The 23,073-nt window shown below is 50.1% G+C and overlaps 1 protein-coding gene across 9 annotated transcripts in view; it reads right to left on the reverse strand.

The window, feature by feature from the left end:
• Window positions 1-23,073, reverse strand: part of TSFM (Ts translation elongation factor, mitochondrial) — a 101,174-nt gene that overhangs the window by 65,647 nt on the left and 12,454 nt on the right. For 2 of the 9 annotated variants that reach the window (XM_085880103.1, XM_085880095.1), the window contains exons 1-3: window positions 19,961-20,194; window positions 9,610-9,783; window positions 8,804-8,932 (exon numbers count right to left, since the gene is read on the reverse strand). In XM_085880103.1, the coding sequence (XP_085736229.1) occupies window positions 8,804-8,932; window positions 9,610-9,783; window positions 19,961-20,179 (522 nt within the window). In that variant the 5' untranslated portion in view covers window positions 20,180-20,194. Of the gene's footprint in view, window positions 1-8,803; window positions 8,933-9,609; window positions 9,784-19,960; window positions 20,195-23,073 lie in introns of those variants that run through there. The other 7 variants (XM_085880099.1, XM_085880098.1, XM_085880097.1 and 4 more) reach the window with 7 other exon arrangements.

Genomic DNA, 23,073 nt, shown 5'->3' on the forward strand with positions numbered 1-23,073 from the left:
TTATGTCCTTCAAAACCAGTAAGCTGTAGTATGTTCCACCCTCACAAGAAGAGTATGGGGCGATCGCAACAGCAGCCCAGGTGGTGCATGTTCTTCGCGAAGAGTAGGTGAGCCATCGCTGGCACCATGAGGAAATTAATTCCTGCTCAAACCTACAGAGGGCATTGAAACAGTGGCACAGCCGCACTCTCAGCCAATGATGCTACCCCGCATTATTATGCTGCATAGGAAAGAAAAATAAGCCAAATTGATATATATATATATATATATATATATATATATATATATATATATATATATATATATATATATATATATATATATATATATATATATATATATATATATATATATATATATATATTGTCCAGCTGAAACACTTATTTAGCCTGGTGTTGGCTTTACGGTTAAGGTGGCTGCTTGAGATTTTCGGGTATTGAGTTTGAGCCGCTGTCGTGTTGTTGAAAAAAAACACCAGGTGGGTTGACTTAGCCCGTCATATTTCCGAGATCGGCAAAATGAGTACCAGCTTACTGGGGTAATCAGCCAATGGAGTATTCTGTGTCTGAGTGGTAACCCCGTCCAAGACTCTACTCCTTAACCAAATGAAACCGCCTCGGCAACCCCATTTCCAAGAAAGCACTCTTCATTAAATCCCTTCCAATCGCTCCGAGTCATCAATCCATTTGAAAGCTTTTTCCTTTCCCTCTTAGACCTCTCTTCCCCTGCACCTTCCCATAACGCAAACCATGCACACACAGGATTGCAAAGCAGATAGCGAGAGAGAAGTGCGATGTGACGGGGGGGTGAGTTGCTTGAAGGATGAAGTGGGACAAATCGTTGTGGACCCAGATGGAATTAAAGGAAGATGGAAGAGATATATGGAAAGACTGTTGAATGTGGAGAATGAATGGGACGGCAACATGGAGAGCAACCCAGTTTTAGGACCGGCAGAGAAGATAACTGAGAGGGAAGTGGAGGAAGCGATAAGAGCAATGAAGAGTGGAAAAGCGGGAGGGCCGACGGGAGTTGTGGGAGATATGTTGAAGGCAGCGGGAAGTTGGGGTGTGAAGAGAATGACAGAGATCTGTAATCTGGTGGTGAAAGAAGGCCGCATTCCAGTGGATTGGGAACTGAGTACCCTCGTCCCTCTGTACAAGGGGAAAGGTGACCCTCTGGACTGTGGCTCCTATAGAGCAATAAAGTTATTGGAGCATGGAATGAAGGTATTGGAAAGGGTGTTGGAGAAGAGGATAAGGAAGAAGGTAAAGATTGATGAAATGCAGTTTGGATTTATGCCAGGAAGAGGAACGACAGATGCAATTTTTATTGTAAGGCAGTTGCAGGAGAAGTACATGGAGAAGAGGAAGAAGTTGTTTTTTGGGTTTGTTGATCTGGAGAAAGCATTTGATAGGGTTCCACGTGAAGTTATGACATGGACATTGAGGAAGTTAGGAGTGGAGGAATGGTTGATCAGAGTAGTGATGGCCATGTACGAGAGAGCACGCACAGCTGTAAGGACGAAGGATGGGAACGGTGGTGAGTTTGAGGTGAGGGTAGGAGTGCACCAGGGGTCGGTACTAAGTTCACTACGATTTGTAGTTGTGATGGAGGTGCTGGCTCGGGGGGTAAAGGAGCGTTTAACATGGGAGTTGTATGCAGATGATCTGGTGTTGATTGCAGAGAGTATGGATGGACTGAAGGAGAAGATGAACAAGTGGAAGGAATGTATGGAGGCAAAAGGTTTGAAGGTGAATATCGGAAAGACGAACGTGATGGCAAGTGGTAAAGCATGTGGTGAGGTGGAAAGGACTGGGAAGTGGCCGTGTGCTGTGTGCAGGAAGGGTGTCGGAGTGAACTCCATTCAGTGTACAATGTGTGCTGAATGGGTTCATCGAAAATGTAGTGGGGTGAGAGGGTCATTAACCAGTGTGGCAGCTACATTCAAGTGTAAGGTGTGCATCGAGGGAGCAGCAGATGAAGGAATTGTTGAGTTGGATCTTGGAGATGGTGTGAAGCTGGAAGGGGTGAAAACATTTTGCTATCTTGGAGACATGCTGAATGGAGAAGGTGGATCAGACTCTTCGACGGTTGCTGGAGTGAGATGTGCATGGAAGAAGTTTCGGGAACTGAGTGGCGTGCTGACGAGGAGGGGAGTGTCGCTGTAGCTCAAGGGAAAGGTGTATGCTACATGTGTGAGGAGTACGATGATTTATGGGAGCGAGACATGGGTACTGAACATGGAGTAGCAACAAAGGCTGGAAAGGGTGGAAATGCGAATGGTTCGGTGGATGTGTGGAGTATCGTTGAGAGAGAGGAAGACAAATGATGACTTGCGGAAGATGATGGGAATAGAGTCTGTGAAGAGAAACAGGTTGAGATGGTTGGGTCATGTGTTGAGGAAGGATGAAAGAGACTGGGTGAGAGGAGTGATGGAAATGACCGTAGAAGGAAGTGGAGGATCGGGAAGACCGAGAAAAACATGGCTGAAGGTGGTGGAAGAAGAAATGCGGATAAGGGGGTTAACAAGGGGAGATGCAGAAAAAAAGGACAAAATGTAGAAGATTGTCATGGAGCCTACAAGGATAACCCCCGCTTTAGCAGGGAAAATGGCCTTAAAAATGCCAGCTGTTCGTGTATATCCATACACTACCGATCTAAAGTTTTAGAACACCCACATTTTCCAGTTTTTACTGAAAGTTAAGTATAGTCCGGGAGCCAACCTGTGTACGAGGCTGTTTTAGGGTTGGACCTTACAGCCTCTGCTATAAAATTTACACCCCCAGGATGTTTAGATATATGTTTGCAGTTCATGAAAACCAATGTTGGCAATTCATAAGCTCTTGCGAAAAATTTTGGCGGACGTTTTTGTTTGAGGAAGATTTGAAAAATTTGATAAAACAGCAATTGTCAATAAAATTTCTAAAAAAATTTAAAAATCACATTCATGAAAAATAAATGTGAACTAAATGTAAGAATTCAATCAGTGCATTGTAAAATGACAAAAAAAAATTGCCTTTGTGGAAGTAAACCTCGTAAAAGTACATAATTTTGTGAAAAATGCCTTAAAAATAACGTTTTTTGAAGATGGCCTTTAGAACTTTTCTTATCATAGGCAGATGCTGCATTAGAATACTAATTTCTCTTAATGTGATATGAACATGGTATCCATGGCTAATTAAAACAGCAAATTTGAGTGAGTTCTATCAATTTTTAAAGAGAAAATTAACATTTTTGTCAACCAAAGTTACCCCTACCCCCAAAATCTTCTTACTCTATTGAACACAGTTCGGTTAAGGTTTGCTAGATCCAGGTTGGGTACTTCACAGTTCACTCTTCCAAAGGAAAATTCAATGGTGTTTGGAGTGACATGGCCCTGGAGCAGACATACAACAATGAAGGGAAGACATCTCTGTTCAAAGGCATATCTCAGGCACCAGCTGCTCAAGATAAATATGTGAAGACAGCACCATTTCTCACAGCTGTATCAGAGAACATAAAGTCTATGGCTAATCTAGGCCAACAGGAATCTACTCATCATGGAGAAACACATGAGCAGGCAACAGAAGAACATATGCATGTTGAGGAGATCAAGAAAGTGATATGCCAGCAGATGATAAACCCATTCCAGTGTAACAACCAAGTGGATCTGCTCAATAGAGCAACTGGTGAGAAGGATGCTTCAAAAGACTTGGTCCATGCTCAAGCTAAGGGCATGGAAGCCATTATGAAAGCAGAAGAGGTGGTCTCTATTAAGATTGAACCACTGAAGCTGGTAACTTTCTCCTCACAGAAGAAATCAAAACCATCAAGGAAACAGAGTTTAATCAGGATCTATCAAGATGAGACTGCAACTACACGTGTGCTGTGTTTCTATCGAGATGCCGACCCAGTCACAAGACAGATTGCCTTTTCCCATGAGTGGACAGACTATCCATCATCCCTGTTTGAGGTTGATCCACGCTTAGCACAGGGGGTTGTAATGCGCAAAGGCAACGAGTCTGATTTCGTGGCAGTGCTAATTGCTGAAGCTGAGCAGGATGTTGTTTTACAGCTGCCATCATTACCACAGAGTGACCTATACACAGTTTATCTGGTAGACACAATGGCATTTGTAAATAAATACCAAAAAATGTGTGCAAAAACATTTGGTGAACTTCCCCAGCTGTATCTTCGCAAGCTCCTTCAGTTCAAACCTGAAATTGGCAACTGTGTCAACATCATTGGTGATCAGGATGATTTTGATGATAGCCATACTTTGAAGGGTCATGAGCAGCAGAGGAGAAACCAGACAGACCAGGCAAGACAATTCTCACCATCCAAGAGTCTAGAAATTCCGGACTGGAATTTACTCATGAAGAATCCAAGAAATAAAGGAAATCTTCAGAACTTCATTGGCACTTCCCTTTGTGAGAGTCCTGAAGCTATTCCGGATGGAGTGACCATCATTCTTGGTGGTATGATGGAAAACAAAGGTCACACTCTTTCCATCACATCAGCATCAAGTTCAGTTCTGGACTTACCTTGTGAAGAACATGAAGAGGCAGACACAAGGATTATTGCTCATCTTGCATATTGTGTGGAATATCCTGATCACCATTGAGCTGTTGTGCATGCAACAGATACAGACATAATTATGCTGTGTATATATCACTTCTGCTGCTTGAACACATTGCAAGAACTCTGGATACAACGGCAGAATCAATACCTACCTATTCATGAGCTGGTAGAAGTGTTGAGCAAGAAGTACCAGAAAATCCTCTTGATGTCGCAGCCACACTTCTGTGCACATATGTGTTGTGTGGATGTGACACAGTGAGCTACTCATTCAGAAGGGGAAAAGAAGAGGTCAGGTCAGGTATGGGAGCATGTGCCAGAACAGCGCGTCGCTGCGTCCACTTTCCGCCGGTACTCCAGGGGCCTCCGTCTGGCCATCCCCCAGGCAGATGCCAGGCCCATCCCAATCTCTTGAGATGATGGTCAACCTGCTGCAACCATGAGGCACGTGGTCGGCCCACTGGCCTCCTCCACTCATGAGACTCCCTCGCTGAGAGAATCTGGTGAGCAGGATCAGCGTCAGGAAAACGAGCCACATGTCCATACAGCCGCAGCTGACGCTCACGGACTATGCAGGTAACAAATCTCATCCGAGTCTCTCTCAGCAACCGCTCGTTGGACACAAAATCCGACCAGCGATAGCCAAGGATTCTTCGAAGAGACCTGGTACCAAAGGAATTAAGTCTCCGTCTCAGATCCTTGGTCAAAGTCCAAGTCTCGCACCCATAGAGCAAGACTGGAAGTACCAAGGACCTGAAGACTCGGACTTTCGTCCTCCCGCACAAGTACCGGCAGCGCCACACCCCATGATCCAGTAAATCCATGACTCCCCAGGCCCGACCCAGACGTCTATTGACCTCCGGCTCACAACCTGCGGAGACATGAATATCACTGCCAAGGTAAGTGAATCTATCCACGACCTCAACATCCTCACCACAAACAGACACAGACAGGACAGCAGCATCCAAGATGTCACCGAAAGCCTGGATCTTAGTTTTGACCCAAGAAATCCGTAATCCCAACGGCTCCGACTCCTCATTCAGCACCTCGAGGGCCCCCAAGAGGATGTCTAAAGTCTCCGCAAAGATGACTGCATCATCTGCAAAATCAAGGTCCGAGATCTTGACATTGCCAAACGATGCACCGCAACTTTATCTCTCCAACATCCTCCCTAAAATCCAGTCCATACAAGTGCTGAAAAGTGTGGGGACAAGTACACATCCCTGACGAACTCCAGTAACAACTGGAAATAAGTCAGAGATGGTACCACCACACTCCACAGCACTCTCAGTACCAGAGTAGAGTTCAGACATCAGATCGATCAGTTTCGGTGGCACCCCACGAAGACCAAGAATTCTCCAGAGGACATCCCGATTCACTGAATCGAACGCTTTACAGAGATCAACATAGGCTGCAAGCAACCCCTGCCGAAACTCTCGTCTGCGTTCGGTGAGGACACGAAGTGCAAGGATACGGTCAATCGTTGACCTCTTTGGTGTAAAGCCTGACTGTTCTGGACGCTGGTGCTCAAGCAGATGGTGGCGAACCCTATCAAGAATTATCCGAGCAAAGACCTTGCCCGGCACTGAGAGCAGCGTCACCCCTCGGTAGTTGTTGCAGTCTTGGCGATCACCCTTCCCTTTCCAGAGAGGGACAACAAGGCCCCTCTTCCAGTCAGTTGGGATGATGCCTGTGTTCCTGTGAAAAGAAGAGCGGCACAGGTTTCTCTGGGACTGATAGGAAACCTTCCCCACCTTGTTGATTTTGGAAGAGATAGTGAAATGGCAGCAACAGAATGTGTCATTGATGAGGCCAGAGTATACTGGACTGCTCTGCATGGCCAAAAAGGGTTCAGCTGTTTGGATACCCTCAGGCAGCATATGTTTGTCTCTTCAAAATTAGACCTTAGGTCACTGCCAGCAACAGAAGATGCGTTTTACTTCCTTGTTTTAAGAGCATTGTATCAATTGCTTCTGTATAGACGTGCACATCTCAGTGACCGAGCACTTCCCCCAGCCACAACATTTGGCAGAACCCTTATCAATGGAAAACTGGTCCCAATTCTCATGTCTAAGCCAGCCAAGCCAAACATAGACAAAACTGTGTCTTGCATGTGCAAATTATCCAAATGTCTGAAACGATGTTCATGCAAAAAGGCTACTGTGCCTTGCTGAGTGACATGCATATGCCTTGGTCAGAGAGGTTCATGTGGTGGAGTTGTTTCAGAGAGTGACTCTTCCTCTGAAGAGGATGTTTCATGTCACAATATTGTGTTAATCCATTTCTAATTTTATCTTCCTTAAAACCATGGCATGTAAAAGTATGTTCTTGTTCCTGACCCCATTGATAGTCAAGCATTTCTGAGTTGCATAAATCTTTTGTTGTTTGACATATAACCTTGTCAATTGTAGGTAGGTTAAATCTACACCAATTGTGATATAGGAAATGAACTCCTCTTGAATATGAGGGGTCATTTGTGTATATAGGTTTAGTGGTTATGATTTTAGGACAATATGAATTACCCCTACCCCCATCCTACATCTTCGCTTTTGCCAACATTTTGTTATCAGAGGGGGCTCGCAAAAGTGTTGACTGTGTTGTTGCGCAAGAGTTTCACCATTGCCAACATTGGTTTTCATATACTCAAAGGGTGTCTCTTTATGAAAATCAACACAAAAATTTTATAGCAGACCGGGCAATTTTTTTTTAATTTTGATCGGTTGGCTCCCGGACTAGTAGTTCAAGTCCAGTGAATAACTTGAAATGGTACAAAGCTAAGCGGTAAACTGCCAGAGGTTAAAAAAAAAGGTTAGGTTACCAAAAACGGAAAAAGAATGTAAATTTCAGAGTTGTTAAAAAAGGCCCTTTTCAGGGAACAAGTAATGGGTTAGCAACTGCAGCTGTTCCGCAGCAATGGAAGCAAATTAAGCCTTGAAAGTTGGTGCAAACAATTCCAACAGGTGTCCCAACTTTTGTTGATTCGTTACAAACCCTCTGTCTGTATAAAAGCAGTGTTGGTACAGACTGTGTTGCTGCACCCTCTGAAGCATTATTTGGACAATATTGTACTGCAGGAAGTAGTATATTGCTATCATAATAGCGAGAAAAAGACAATAAACAAAGGTAGACAGACAGACCATTATAACCCTTAAAAGTGTAGGTCTATCCTTTGAAGAACTTGCAAAGTAAGCCAAGGTGTCAGTGAGTGCAGTTTCCTACACCATCAAAAGGCACTTGGGAACCGGAGGAAACCGACAGGAAAAGGTCTAGCAGACGCAAAGCCACAACACAATGAGAAGACAAGTTTCTGAGAGTCAACAGCTTGTGTGATGGACGGCTCACAGGACAGCAGCTTCAAGTACGGCTTTACACTGGTCGAAGTAAGGAAGTCTCAGTTTCAACTGTGAAGAGAAGACTTCGAGCTGAAGGTTTGACAGGTCGAGTGGCAGTGAGAAAGCAATTGCTAAGATGGCAAAATAAGAAAAAGAGATTTGCCTGGGCCATGAAGCACTGCCAGTGGACTACTGAAAACTGGAAGAAGGTCTAATGGACCGATAAATCAAAATTTGAAATCTTCGGTTCATCATGCAGGGTTTTTGTACGCCGTCGAGTAGGCGAAAGGATGGTTCCTCAGTGTGTGTCACCAACTGTCAAACATGGAGGAGGAAGCGTAATGATCTGGGGCTCCTTTGCTGGATCCAGAGTCGGCGACTTGCACAGAGTGACTGGCACCCTGAACCAAAAGGGTTACCACAACATTTTGCAGCGCCATGCAGTACCCTCTGACCAACACCGAGTGGTCAGGGGTTCATCCTCCGCAAGATAATGACCCAAAACATACCTCCAGGCGACATCAGAACTACCTGAGAAGAAAAGAACAAGACAGTAGGCTTCAAATCATGGAATGGCCAGCACAGTCTCTAGACTTAAACCCCATCGAGCTGGTTTGGGATGAACTGGACAGAAGGGTGAAAGCAAAGCAACCTACAAGTGCAACACAGTTGTGGGAACTTCTGCAACAGTGTTGGGAAGAACTTTCCAAACAATATTCGATTTCCATTGCAGAAAGAATGCCACGAGTATGCCTTAATTTCAGAGTACATTGAAACATTAAACTGCTTAAATTTCAGTTAAAACTGAAAAAAATGGGCGTGTTCGAAAACTTTTGAGTGGAAATACACACACACATACTGATCACACAGACGCACACACGCATGCAGCAGCAGCAGCAGCAGCAGCAGCTCACCTCGACAAGAACACCTGTGCTCCCTGTCTGCAGGAAACCTATAAGGCCCTGATTTGCCACCCGAGTTTGTAGCTGGGTAGTCTTATCCCATCCACGTTTCCTTGCTTGTTCCTCGAGCCACACCTCAGCCTAGAAGTACAACCAGGGATGGAACAAACGAGAAAGCTGATAATTGCATGAAATAAGGATTTGCTTCTGCTTCTTCTTCTTCTCCAACGGCCACCATTAGCCCACCTTTCTTGTGGGATTGACTGGGGGAAGCTTGGCCCGAGTATTCACGAACCGGCTGGCCAGGCGTGATGTTCAACTAGTTAGGGGAGGAATTTGGCCAGGGTGATGGCAATAGCTCACCGACTCTTCGCAAAGGACACCATGGGATCTTCGAACACCCACCAACGAATGCTGGCAGATGGAAAGCCTGTTTAACGTCCATCCAAGGGACGGCACACACATTGATGAATCATGCTGCCTGTGAAACACCAGACCGACAGCTTATAGCTGCGCCGGGAATCAAACCCAGGCTCGACAGATTCGAGGCGAGTGTGCGTACCTCTAAAGCCATCCTATCAGCCCGGAACAGAGGGTTGACATAAAACAATCAAATCATCTCCAGTGCAATTAGCCATTGCGTTGTGAAGCCAATTAAAAAAAAGGCAATTTGTGACCATAAATCACCTCCAACTCATCAGAGTATTGCTGGCACGACTAGGGAATTAATAAATTACTCTCACGCTGGAACAAGCAAGTTGGACGTTCCAGGTGAGCTTCAGACAAATTCAAACCGCTTTGTATAATTCGTCGCTGACCTGTTGAAGGTCGTCATCAAACTTGACCAACGCCTCCTTGCAGCTGGAAAAGGAATACCCAGTTCGCCGACGCAGTTCCCTCAACGAATCCTTCTTCACATGACTGGCATTGCCCTTGGCACTTACACTGGCACAGAGAGCAGGCATCGTTTGAAACAGGCGCGTTGGTAGAACCTGCAAAGAAAAAAAACAAAGTTTTTAGAGGGTCTTAGCCTCAAGGCAGAGCTGACAAACAAAACACACACATACAGGTAGAGAAAACACAACACTGGACTTGAAACTTAAAAAAAAAATCAGGGCGATTAGCCTGGGTGCTCACCTGGTGGCGGCTGGATAAGACAGCGCGAGCGTTCCTATCGATCTCAAGACAACCTTTCTGGGTGGCTTTAATTGAGCTACGAAGTACAGTACACCTAAGGTTGTTTTCACCCGTCTGTTTGTTCTTAGAAAGTTGTGGGCCGATTCGGTGCGTGGCGAGATTTTGAATCGATTCGATTTTGGTGAAGATCTGAATCTGGACTCGAGCTTTGAAAAATTTTTAAGTGTTTCTTCAACATTGAGCGATAGGGCTAAAAAAAAAAAAACCCCAACAAATCACACGGTATCTCAAAAAGTTGTGGGCCTATTTGGACAAAACTTGGTGGGGAGATTAGGTGTGTGGTGAGGACAAATTGATTCAATTTTGAAGATCTGAAACCAGATCTGAATAAGATTTCATGTAATTTTGTTTTTAAGTGATTCTTCACTATTGAGAGATGGGGCCAAAAACGATAGATAGCTCGATGCTTCAAAAAATTATTGGGCCCCAATATGTTCTCTCGGATGAGGCATTGCGTGGCGGAGGTATGCGCTCTACCGAGTGCCGTTCCAGTTTGTGTATGCAACCTGAAGGCTGGTAGAAAGTTTTTGAAGCTATGGTACGATACGGTCATACGACGGTCCTCAGACTCCGGGAGACATTTTCAACGCATTTGCAAAGAGAGAGTTCAACCGGGGCTCACCCATCAAGAAGTACCGGACAGCTCAGGTCAGGAGTGCGAGTCCGCATACATCTTGTGCCGGTTCAGTATGTTCAAGCTCACAGTGCCACTTCTACAGTAGATGTTGACTTGTAGGGTACATGACCAACGTCCATTTTTAATGGTATATGGGACTTGTGTTGGTGGTAGTGCTCCTCTTTCGTCTGGAAGATTTCACCATGTGGTGTGGCAATTCTTGGAAAAAATAATAACCTTTTTTTTTAAAACATGGGAAATTATCAAATAGTAAGGCCCTCTTTTATTTATACTTTACTCGGCCTGATGAACAAAGTAAATTAAAACAACATTTACATCTCATATTCATAATGTGTACATTACATACATTATATATACTCGCGCGTGATCGTATGTGCGAAAAAAAAAAAATTCAAACTGTGAGCCAGAAACAACAACCACACAGGTCGTTCCTTCGCTCTCGTAAATGACGACTGTATCGGGCCATTGTGTTTATATATAAATGCGCACAAGAAATCGAGAAATTATTAGAATACACGAAGTCATCACAATCCGGATGTCCGTACGTTGTAACCCGTAATGGCGAACGCGGCTGAGAATCTCTTCCCCATCGGCCACGCCTCCGCAGCAACATGTCCTGTCATTGGTTGGTAAATAAATGGCCATAACTTTGGAACCACTTGTCTGATTAATATCAAACCTTGAAAAGGCACATCCTCAGGTCCCCAGCAACATATCTGGCAAGTTTCAATTAGATCGGACTAGCGGTTTTCGAGAAACAGCGGGGACACGGACACGGACACTGCTGGAATTATGTGTATATATATATATATATATATATATATATATATATATATATATATATATATATATATATATATATATATATATATATATATATATATATATATATATATATATATATATATATTGTTGTGGTTACCAAATTCGCAAACCACCATTCAGGTCCCTTAGGTGAGGTATTTCGGTAAGTACATGTGTAGTTAGGCCCGAACCCGTTGTCTAGTGGGAAGACATGTCATTTATGCGAGCTGCGACTCTTCAGGATAGCCGTTTTTCTTTTACTATCTTTATTTTGGACCAACCGCCATGATTACCACCACAACCACAACATCAACCACCAACCACAACGCCACTTCACCACAACCGCCACGACCTTCACGTCACACCTCGCAACCGTAGCATCGCCACCGTTCTTGCCCCGCTGTGGGTACCGGTGTTGGATTCGTGCAGAGCGCGCGTCGAACAGCGTGTACAAAATCACGGATTTTGTGCTTCAAAAACGGATCAAAAACGACACACGCCCACTTTTTGCCGTCCAATCGGTGAGCGAGGGGCGATTTGGCCCCGCCTCCAGAACGATCGATATATGCAAATTTGTGGATCAAAAAGCCTTCACGCCCACTTTTTCTCGGGCCAATGGGGAGCGAGGTGAAAGGTCAAAGGGAGGGGGTCAAAGGCGAAGCTACGGGGGGATAAAAGGACCGTGTTCGTCAGTCAGAGCAGTGTGGAAGTCTGGAGCCCGAAGCCTGCAGTAGCTGGAGAAGCTGAAGAGAGTCGAACGAGGAGAGCCCAAAGAAGAGTCCAGAGTCGGAGAGTCCAGAGGCGGAGAGGCGGCAGCGGCGAAGGCAGACGAGGGGGTGCTCGCGTCGGTGCCGGGAGCTGCACGCCCGAGGGAGGCCGGCAGCGCGACCTGGCCGAGGTGGAGACGCACGCCAGGGATAATAAAGATCCTCTATACCCCGAGCATCAGCAACCCCCTCCTGTTTCCCCCCGCGCTGAGATAGTGCGACCAAGGGGGCCCCGTTCCCACCCCCTACCAGACACCGTCCACGAGGCCCGCGGGTTGCGGCGCCATCGCCGCTCCGCGTCTCATCACCAGACGGGTAGGCGCGACCCGGTCTCGGCCTCAGGCCCGCCTCATTCTTGAGGGTATTTCTTTTCCTTGGTTTTGGGTATGTGTTGTCGGCGCCGTCTGTGAAGTAGAATTGTATAAGTGTTGCCGTGTGCTCGGTAGTCGGTATTAGCTCTGCACTGTGTTTTCACTTTTATATTTGCTTTTTGAGTAAATGGAATTGTGTTTTCTTTTTTTTGTGTGCTTTTGGTGGAATTGTATTTGTGTGCTTCCCGTGTGCCGCGAATAAATGTGCTTTATTGTTGAACTGTTCTCCCGCTTCGCTTCGTCTTTTCCTCCATTGAATCCCCATCTTGCTTCACGTAAAGGGTTGGTAGTGGGCTGAATACGCCCGATAATTAATCGAACCGTCGACGTCGACGATAACACCGCTCGGTTATTCTGATAGTACGGAACGGGTCGCTTAAGTGGCCCGTGTCCGAAGTCGACCTGCGGCGAGGTGCGATCGCCCGGTCTACCCTCCGCGTGGGTACTTAGGTAGGTCGAATTTGGCGAGCAACCCTATCCCACGCGGGGGCTGATTGGCTCAATCGCGGTGAGACCGAAAGGTCCACCCGTGACTGGTTCCCGGCGTTAGTCCGAGAGGGTCATGACTGGATTGTCCGTCCGGTGGACGACGTGCCGCGATTCGAGTTACGTGGCCGTCAGCACGCCGGCGGGCGCGAATACCGCAACACTGGTGTCAGGAGTGGGATACAAATTCATCGCCCTCCTCGCGGCACTGGTATTGGAGAGCGGGACAACAGGCTCTCCTGTCTCCAGCGAAATTCACGGGAATCGGTCCAGGGGTGAGAGAAGCGACCCCCGATTCCCTCCAAATTACGAGCGAGCAAATTAACCCTTCACGAGAAGCAAGATGGCGTCTCAAGGCGAGCGGGAGCCGGGGTATTAGAAATGTATATGTGTAGTAATGTAGGATCCATGGTCCAGGATGGAATCCCCGAGCAGGAAATGTTGATTGTGCAGGAACACGGACTCGCCCAACTGAACCCAGGGCCCGAGGTGGGTGCGGCAGCGGCCGTGGTGTATGACACCTCCCCCCCCCCTCTCCACCAAAACCCTTCCCCGATCCCTGCCGAAACGGCTCACCCAAGCGCACCCGACATGGCCCAGCTATTCACCATGCTGGCAAAGATGAATGCGGAAATGATCGAAAAGATGGAAGCGAATATGAAAAACGAAATGAAAGGCATGAACGAACAAATGAACGAAAAGATGGATACAAATACAAATGAAGTGAAAACGACGATGGATGCGAATACACAACAAATAAACGAAAAGATGGATACAAAAATAAACGGAATGGAAGCAAACATGAAGGAAGAAATGAAAAAGTTCCGGGGTGAGACGCAGAACATGGGCCGATGCCTGCAGGCGGGCATGAAGGCCGTGACAAAGGAAATAATAGTTGAGACAAGGGAGGTAAAGGGTGAAGAGTTGGCAGAGACACGGGAGATAGAAAAAATAGAGGAAAGACTACACGAGGAAGACGAGGTAAGTGACGCACACACACACACACAGAGGTAGTGGAGGATAATGGGGGTGAGCTCGCGGAGCGTGCAGGGACCCGGTGCGAGCAGCTGGATGGCCTCCTCCAGGAACGAGGGGAGGGAGTATTCCCCCTTGAGGTGAGTCACGACCAGGTGAGTTCGGTCGTGCTTTGCGAGGTCGAGGGGAGGAGTGCTGTGGACAGGTGCACTGAGAGCTTGGGGGGTATAGAGGCCCCGGAGACCCTTGTGGGGACACGAATCCCCAGTGTGGTTGTCCCTGTGTGTGTGGTGCAAGGTGTTAGTGCGGCACCGTGTGTGGAAGCGACCCCGTGTGTGAGTGGTGTGGTGGCGATGGTGCCGGAGTGCGTGCTTCCCAGCACGCCGTGTGTGGATGAGGCACCGCGGGTTAGTTCCTCCGCGTGTGTGGATGAGGCACCGTGTGTGAGTGTCGCCATGTGTGTGAATGAGGCACCGCGGGTGAGTGCCCTCGCGTGTGTGGATGAGGCACGGAGTGTGGATGAGGCACCGCGGGTGAGTGCCCCCGCGTGTGTGAGTGAGGGGCCGTGTGTGGATGAGGCACCGCGGTTGAGTGCCCCCGCGTGTGTAAATAGTATGGTTTGTGTGAGTAGTGAGGCACACGTGAGTGAAACGGCCAGTGTGGATGAGGCACCGCGGGTGAGTGCCCCCGCGTGTGTGAGTGAGGGACGGTGTGTGGATGAGGCACCGTGTGTGGAAGAGGCCGTGTGTGTGAGTGAAACGGCCAGTGTGGATGAGGCACCGCGGGTGAGTCACCCGCGTGTGTAAATAGTATGGTTTGTGTGAGTAGTGAGGCACACGTGAGTGAACGGCCGAATGCAAGGGAGACCGTGTGTGTGAGAGAGCGGTATGTGAGGGAGATGTCGGTTGGCATGCGGGAGCACGCAGCCGCGTCTCCCCGTGTGAATGTGATGGAGTGGACTGTGTGCGTCGTAACACGCAGGTGTGCGTGGGTCGAATGGCGACGACGGCGACAGAGGAGAGAAAGCCGAGTAGCGGCTGTAGTTGTTTCGGGGACCGTGCCGGGTTCGCCCAGCAGTGAGCACGCGGTCCGTGCTGTGCAACGCACGAGACCGCCACGTGCTCGCTTGCGAGAGTGAAGTCCCGGTCCGGAAACGCCAGCGGTGGATTTGCCGATCCCGCGGACGGACAAAGTTTAGGCAGGTAAATGGATTTGGACCGGACGGGTTCTCCACGCGATCGTGTGTGTTAAGCTCCAACGGGCAAAGCACATGTGTTCGCGTGGGGAACCCCTCGAGAGGTGGGGCTTGTGTTTTTTTTTGCGCACGGTGACGTCATGGCTGCACGTGTGGTTGGAATCCGGCAGGAGGGGTATCTCTGCCGGATGGTACCGTCCAAGGAGGGACGAGGAACACGTGCAGCTGCATGACGTCACGGGCAGGTGTAAAGTGCGCGAGCTCTGAGTTGCCGCGCAGGTGCTGCGCATGGAAAAAAAAAAAAGAAAGGCAAGCCTCACTTTCGGGTGCACAGGATTCCTGGGCAGGGGGTGAAAGACCCCCTTACCTGGGCACAGGATGAAAACTAGTTAGGGGGAAGGGTTAGCTTAGCTAGACCGACTTCATGGGGCAGGGGTAAGTCCTCATGGAGTCCGTGGAATGGATTAGTTAGAGGGATTGTAGCCAGATTTAGGTTGGGAAATAAAATTTTTTTTTTTTTTTGAGTTAGAAGACAGTGACAGACTTGTGGATGTGTAGTGGGGACGTAGCTTAGCTACGTAGGTTAAATGGAACGTGCTATAGTGTAAGGGACGACGTGGGAGCACGAGTTAGTTAGGGGATGTAGTTAGGAGTATGGCAGAGTTCAGTGGTGTGTGTGTTGAAGAGTTGGTGAGTTGTGAGGCATGTGCTTGGTGAGTGAGTGAGGCCAGCGGGTCTGTGTGTGTGGAGTAAATGGGGAATGCATGGTGCGATGAGTGATTGGGGGGAGGAGTGACTCCCGCCCAAGGGACCCCGGGGTCAGTGTAGAGTGAGTTAGCTGGGTTAGTCAAATTGAAAAATGGAGGTCGTTTTGTTGTTGGTGGGAAAGTAGGCTCGAGACCCATTTGGAGGGGTGCAGGAGCCCTGTTGACGGGCTTGGGAGCGTGGCTGCGAAAGGTGAGTATCGCTGAGTGGGCACCCCGGGCACCAGGCTAGTCGGCCGCGGTAGGCCATGGGCCCATGGGGGGCCGGGATAGCGTAGTGGGCACGGGTGCGCCTGCTTGGTGCGGGGGCCCGGGGCGCCATTAGCCGCGTGGGCAGTGTTGTGGGCACGGGTGACCCTCGGAAAGGGGCCCGGGAGGCCGGCCTGCCACGTGTGCGTTTCAGGGGAGGTGCCATGGGGGGCACTCCCGGTGTTAGGGAGCTGGTAGGCTCGGAGGCAGTGTAGTGCCCGGGGGTGCCATAGCGGGAGATTCGGCAGAGGGTCGTGCCTGCCAAAGGGAGCCACGTGTCCCAGCCAGGAGACCGTGTGAGGGCACGGAGAGAAAATTGGGGGGCGAGGCCCGAAATCGTGAGGACACCAACACAGGCGACGGGAATCTGGGTTGTTGGAACCAATACCCCAAGCGAGAGGCGCTTGTTGAAAGCCCCGGGGTAGTTTAACAGTTAAATGGATAGGGTAGATTAGGAGATATACCCCTCCGCACCATCCATCCCCTCGCTCTCGTTGTGGGCCGCTGGACCCACTTTGGGTTAGATCGCCGAACTCTGGGGAGGCCATTCTGAGGCTTCGTTGGGCCTCGACACAGGACGTTAGCTCTCCCTTATTCCCCTCTGGGAAGGGAACGTAGGGGTTGGGAGTAGGCTAGGTGACAGAATAGGTTAGCCGAACAAGGACGATAAAGGGGGTTAGGGGACGATTTATATTGGGGAAGTAAAAATAAAAACAATAAAAAAATAAGTTGGGGCTAAATTGGGGTTTGACAAATTAAGGGAGTGGGTATGTACAGTGACAGGCAAAGGCGATAGGTTGGGAGGGAGACAGGTAGGTAGGTCCGAGCCCGCCCTCCAAGTGGCCAGCACCACCGCACTCCCTCCACCAACCTCCACTGAACGGCAAGAGCTGGCCAACTTCATCGGCTGGCCGTGTTTTGCTTCAAGGCGGAGGCCGGCCAACTTCATCGGCAGCTGTTGTTTTGCTGCAAGGCCTGTGCCATTGGCTGGCCGTGTTTGCTTCAAGGCCTGTGCCGGCCAGTTCATCTGCCCGCTATGTTTGCCTGCAGCGGCCTTCTTCTGCGGGCTGTGTTTGCCTGCTCACCTTTGCCATGCCAATACCGCAACAATATATATATATATATATATATATATATATATATATATATATATATATATATATATATATATATATATATATATATATATATATATATATATATATATATATATGTATTGTTGCGGATTCGCGCCCGCCGGCGTGCGAACGGCCACGTAACTCGAATCGCGGCACGTCGCCCACCGGACGGACAAGTCAGTCGTGACCCTCTCGGACTAACGCCGGGAACTAGTCACGGGTGGACCTTTCGGTCTCACCACGATCGTGCCAATCGGCCCCCGCGTGGGATAGGGTTGCTCGCCAAATTTGACCTACCTAAGTACCCACACGGAGGATAGACCGGGCGATCGCACCTCGCCGCAGGTCGACTTCGGACACGGGCCACTTTAAGCGACCCGTTCCGTACTATCGGGATAACCGAGCGGTGTTATTCGTCGGCCTCGACGGTTCGATTAATTATCGGGCGTTTTAGCCCACGACCAACCCTTTACGTGAAGCAAGATGGAGATTCAATAGAGGATAAGACGAAGCGAAGCGGGAAAACAGTTCAACAATAAGCACATTTATTTCGCGATGAACGGAAAGCACACATATACAATTCCACCAAAAGCACATGTAAAAGAAGAAGACAATGCAATATTACACAAAAAGCAAATGCAACAATGCAGATCTAACCGACTACCGGGCACACGGCAACACTTATACAATTTTACTTCACAGACGGCGCCGACAACACATATTCCCAAAGCAAAAGAAAAGAGAACCACCCTCCAGGATGAGGGGGGTAGGCGGGCCTGGGGCCGAGACCATGTCGGGCCTACCCGTCTGATGATGAGACGCGGAGCGGCGGTGGTGCCTCAACTCCGCGGGCCTCGCGGACAGTGTCTGGTAGGGGGTGGGAAAGGGGCCCCCTTTGTCGCACTATCTCAGCGCGGGGGGAAACAGGAGGGGGTTGCTGATGCTCGGGGGAAGGAGGATATCACCCTGTCTCGGGTCCCGCGGCGAGCGTCTCCTCCTCGACCTCGGTCGCGTTACTGGCCTCTCCCTGTGCAGCTCCCGGCACCGACGCGAGCACCCCCTCGTCCGCCTTCGCCGCCGTCACCTCTCCACAGCTCCGTCTACTCGCCCTCTCCGTCTCCTCTCTTGGCTCGCCCCAACTCTTCACTCTTGATTTCTCCCACTTCTTTCCAGCTCCACCGACGACTCTCTTGAACTCCGCACACCTCAACTTTACTGACGAACGCAGCCGTTTATATAAGCCCCGTGGCTTCGCTCTTTCACCCTTGACCCTTTGCCTCCGACCCTTCACCTCTAACTGGCTCCCCATTGGACCGAGGAAAAGTGGGCGTGAATGCTTTTTGATCCATGAATTTGCATATAGCGACCGCCCTCCAACGCCCTGGAGGCGGGGCCAAATCGCCCCACGCTCACCGATTGGACGGAACAAAAGTGGGCGTGAGTCGTTTTTGATCCGTTTTCTGTGGAAAGTCCGTGATGTTTTTGAACACGCTGCTCGGTGCGCGCCCCGCACGAGTCCAGTATCGGTGTCCACAAGTGGCGCGAGAATGGTGGGGGATGCGATGGTGGTGAGTTGTGACGGTAAAGGTCGTGGCAGTTGTGGTGAAGCCGCGTTGTGGTTGGTGGTTGTTGTTGTGAAGCGGCGTTGTGGTGCGTTGCTGTGTGGTGCGTTGCTGTGTGGTGCGTTGCTGTGTGGTGCGTTGCTGTGTGGTGCGTTGCGGTGTGGTGCGTTGCGGTGTGGTGCGTTGCTGTGTGGTGCGGTGTGGTGCGTTGTGGTGCGTTGCGGTGTGGTGCGTTGTGGTGCGTTGCGTTGTGGTGGGTTGCGTTGTGGTGCGTTGCGGTGTGGTGCGTTGCGGTGCGGTGTGGTGCGTTGTGGTGGGTTGCGTTATGGTGCGTTGCTGTGTGGTGCGTTGCTGTGTGGTGCGTTGTGGTGCGTTGCTGTGTGGTGCGTTGTGGTGCGTTGCTGTGTGGTGCGTTGTGGTGCGTTGCTGTGTGGTGCGTTGTGGTGCGTTGCTGTGTGGTGCGTTGTGGTGCGTTGTGGTGCGTTGCGGTGTGGTGCGTTGCGGTGCGGTGCGTTGCGGTGGGTTGCGTTGCGGTGTGGTGCGTTGCTGTGTGGTGCGTTGCTGTGTGGTGCGTTGCTGTGTGGTGCGTTGCTGTGTGGTGCGTTGCTGTGTGGTGCGTTGTGGTGTGGTGCGTTGCTGTGTGGTGCGTTGCTGTGTGGTGCGTTGTGGTGTGGTGCGTTGCTGTGTGGTGCGTTGCTGTGTGGTGCGTTGCGGTGTGGTGCGTTGCGGTGTGGTGCGTTGCGGTGTGGTGCGTTGCGTTGTGGTTTGAGGGTCCACTGTGAATGTGCCAGGTCGGTGATTCGAACCCCGACCGAGTCGGACAAACATTGTTAGAAACTGTATAACACGAACAAACAACCATAGGTTGACAACAACAGCGCGGGTTGTGATGGATTTGAAGCTGTCCCTTTGTGAAGGGCGACATACTCCACAATGCAGCACAATTCGTCCCGCAGGATTCCCACGAGTTTACCCTCGAATTCCTCTAATTGATTTAAATTTAAATAATAACTTCGTAACTTGTTATCGATTTATATTTCTTACCAAACCACGAAAAATCCCCATCACGTCTCGATCGAGGACGAGGACGAGGACGAGGACGAGGACGAGGACGAGGACGAGGACGAGGACGAGGACGAGGACGAGGACGAGGACGAGGACGAGGACGAGGACGAGGACCCAGACCGGCCACGGATCGCCCGACAGTGATTTCCTTTGTGAGATGTCATTGGTTACTTGTTCATGGTTCCGTTTGCCATACATTTTTAATAATAACAGTTGATTTTGCGATATAGTAAAAAAAAACACCAATGGCAATGAAACACACATATTAATACGACGAACAACTATTCCCCAATACACCGCCCAACAATTAAGCAAGTTCAACAGCTTTCCTCTTATACACCGCCCAACAATTCCGCCGATTCAAGTCACATTTTTCACATCGTGATTATTACAAGTACCGTCTGGTGACTCGTTCACAAAGGAGACAAGGGGGGGAGGAGGGAGGGGGGAGTGTGATGTGTCAAGTATGAGGTGGGGGAGGGGGAGAGGAGGGAGGGGAGGAGGAGGGGGAGGGAGGATAGGAGGGGTGAGGAGGTGTATAGAACATTTGGCTTGCTCATGGTGTTTCCACAAATATTCAACAATAACAGCACAGATAAATAGATACACCACGGAGATAGTCAAGGGAACTCTGGATCGATGAACCAGGGACAAACAGGAGATATTAACATGGGAAACATGGTTATTCAGCGGTTGATAAACCAGTTCAATGAAGAGTGATGTCGGTGATCCAGTTATCGACAGGAAAGCACTGGTGTGATCCACAAGAGGGCACCACCACACACCGGTGTGATCCACAAGAGGGCACCACCACACACCGGTGTGATCCACAAGAGGGCACCACCACACACCGGTGTGATCCACAAGAGGGCACCACCACACACTGGTGTGATCCACAAGAGGGCACCACCACACACCGGTGTGATCCACAAGAGGGCACCACCACACACCGGTGTGATCCACAAGAGGGCACCACCACACACCGGTGTGATCCACAAGAGGGCACCACCACACACTGGTGTGATCCACAAGAGGGCACCACCACACACTGGTGTGATCCACAAGAGGGCACCACCACACACTGGTGTGATCCACAAGAGGGCACCACCACACACCGGTGTGATCCACAAGAGGGCACCACCACACACCGGTGTGATCCACAAGAGGGCACCACCACACACCGGTGTGATCCACAAGAGGGCACCACCACACACTGGTGTGATCCACAAGAGGGCACCACCACACACTGGTGTGATCCACAAGAGGGCACCACCACACACTGGTGTGATCCACAAGAGGGCACCACCACACACTGGTGTGATCCACAAGAGGGCACCACCACACACTGGTGTGATCCACAAGAGGGCACCACCACACACTGGTGTGATCCACAAGAGGGCACCACCACACACTGGTGTGATCCACAAGAGGGCACCACCACACACTGGTGTGATCCACAAGAGGGCACCACCACACACTGGTGTGATCCACAAGAGGGCACCACCACACACTGGTGTGATCCACAAGAGGGCACCACCACACACTGGTGTGATCCACAAGAGGGCACCACCACACACTGGTGTGATCCACAAGAGGGCACCACCACACACTGGTGTGATCCACAAGAGGGCACCACCACACACTGGTGTGATCCACAAGAGGGCACCACCACACACTGGTGTGATCCACAAGAGGGCACCACCACACACTGGTGTGATCCACAAGAGGGCACCACCACACACTGGTGTGATCCACAAGAGGGCACCACCACACACTGGTGTGATCCACAAGAGGGCACCACCACACACTGGTGTGATCCACAAGAGGGCACCACCACACAGTGGTGTGATCCACAAGAGGGCACCACCACACACTGGTGTGATCCACAAGAGGGCACCACCACACACTGGTGTGATCCACAAGAGGGCACCACCACACACTGGTGTGATCCACAAGAGGGCACCACCACACACTGGTGTGATCCACAAGAGGACACCACCACACACTGGTGTGATCCACAAGAGGGCACCACCACACACTGGTGTGATCCACAAGAGGGCACCACCACACACTGGTGTGATCCACAAGAGGGCACCACCACACACTGGTGTGATCCACAAGAGGGCACCACCACACACTGGTGTGATCCACAAGAGGGCACCACCACACACTGGTGTGATCCACAAGAGGGCACCACCACACACTGGTGTGATCCACAACAGGGCACCACCACACACGTGTGATCCACAAGAGGACACCACCACAGACTGGTGTGATCCACAAGAGGGCACCACCACACACTGGTGTGATCCACAAGAGGGCACCACCACACACTGGTGTGATCCACAAGAGGGCACCACCACACACTGGTGTGATCCACAAGAGGGCACCACCACACACTGGTGTGATCCACAAGAGGGCACCACCACACACTGGTGTGATCCACAAGAGGGCACCACCACACACTGGTGTGATCCACAAGAGGGCACCACCACACACTGGTGTGATCCACAAGAGGGCACCACCACACACTGGTGTGATCCACAAGAGGGCACCACCACACACTGGTGTGATCCACAAGAGGGCACCACCACACACTGGTGTGATCCACAAGAGGGCACCACCACACACTGGTGTGATCCACAAGAGGGCACCACCACACACTGGTGTGATCCACAAGAGGGCACCACCACACACTGGTGTGATCCACAAGAGGGCACCACCACACACTGGTGTGATCCACAAGGGGGCACCACCACACACTGGTGTGATCCACAAGAGGGCACCACCACACACTGGTGTGATCCACAAGAGGGCACCACCACACACTGGTGTGATCCACAAGAGGGCACCACCACACACTGGTGTGATCCACAAGAGGGCACCACCACACACTGGTGTGATCCACAAGAGGGCACCACCACACACTGGTGTGATCCACAAGAGGGCACCACCACACACTGGTGTGATCCACAAGAGGGCACCACCACACACTGGTGTGATCCACAAGAGGGCACCACCACACACTGGTGTGATCCACAAGAGGGCACCACCACACACTGGTGTGATCCACAAGAGGGCACCACCACACA

The sequence above is a fragment of the Eptatretus burgeri genome, chromosome 4, assembly GCF_056783735.1.
Source record: "Eptatretus burgeri isolate ZD-2024b chromosome 4, Ebu_testis_v1, whole genome shotgun sequence".
Lineage (NCBI taxonomy): Eukaryota > Metazoa > Chordata > Myxini > Myxiniformes > Myxinidae > Eptatretus > Eptatretus burgeri.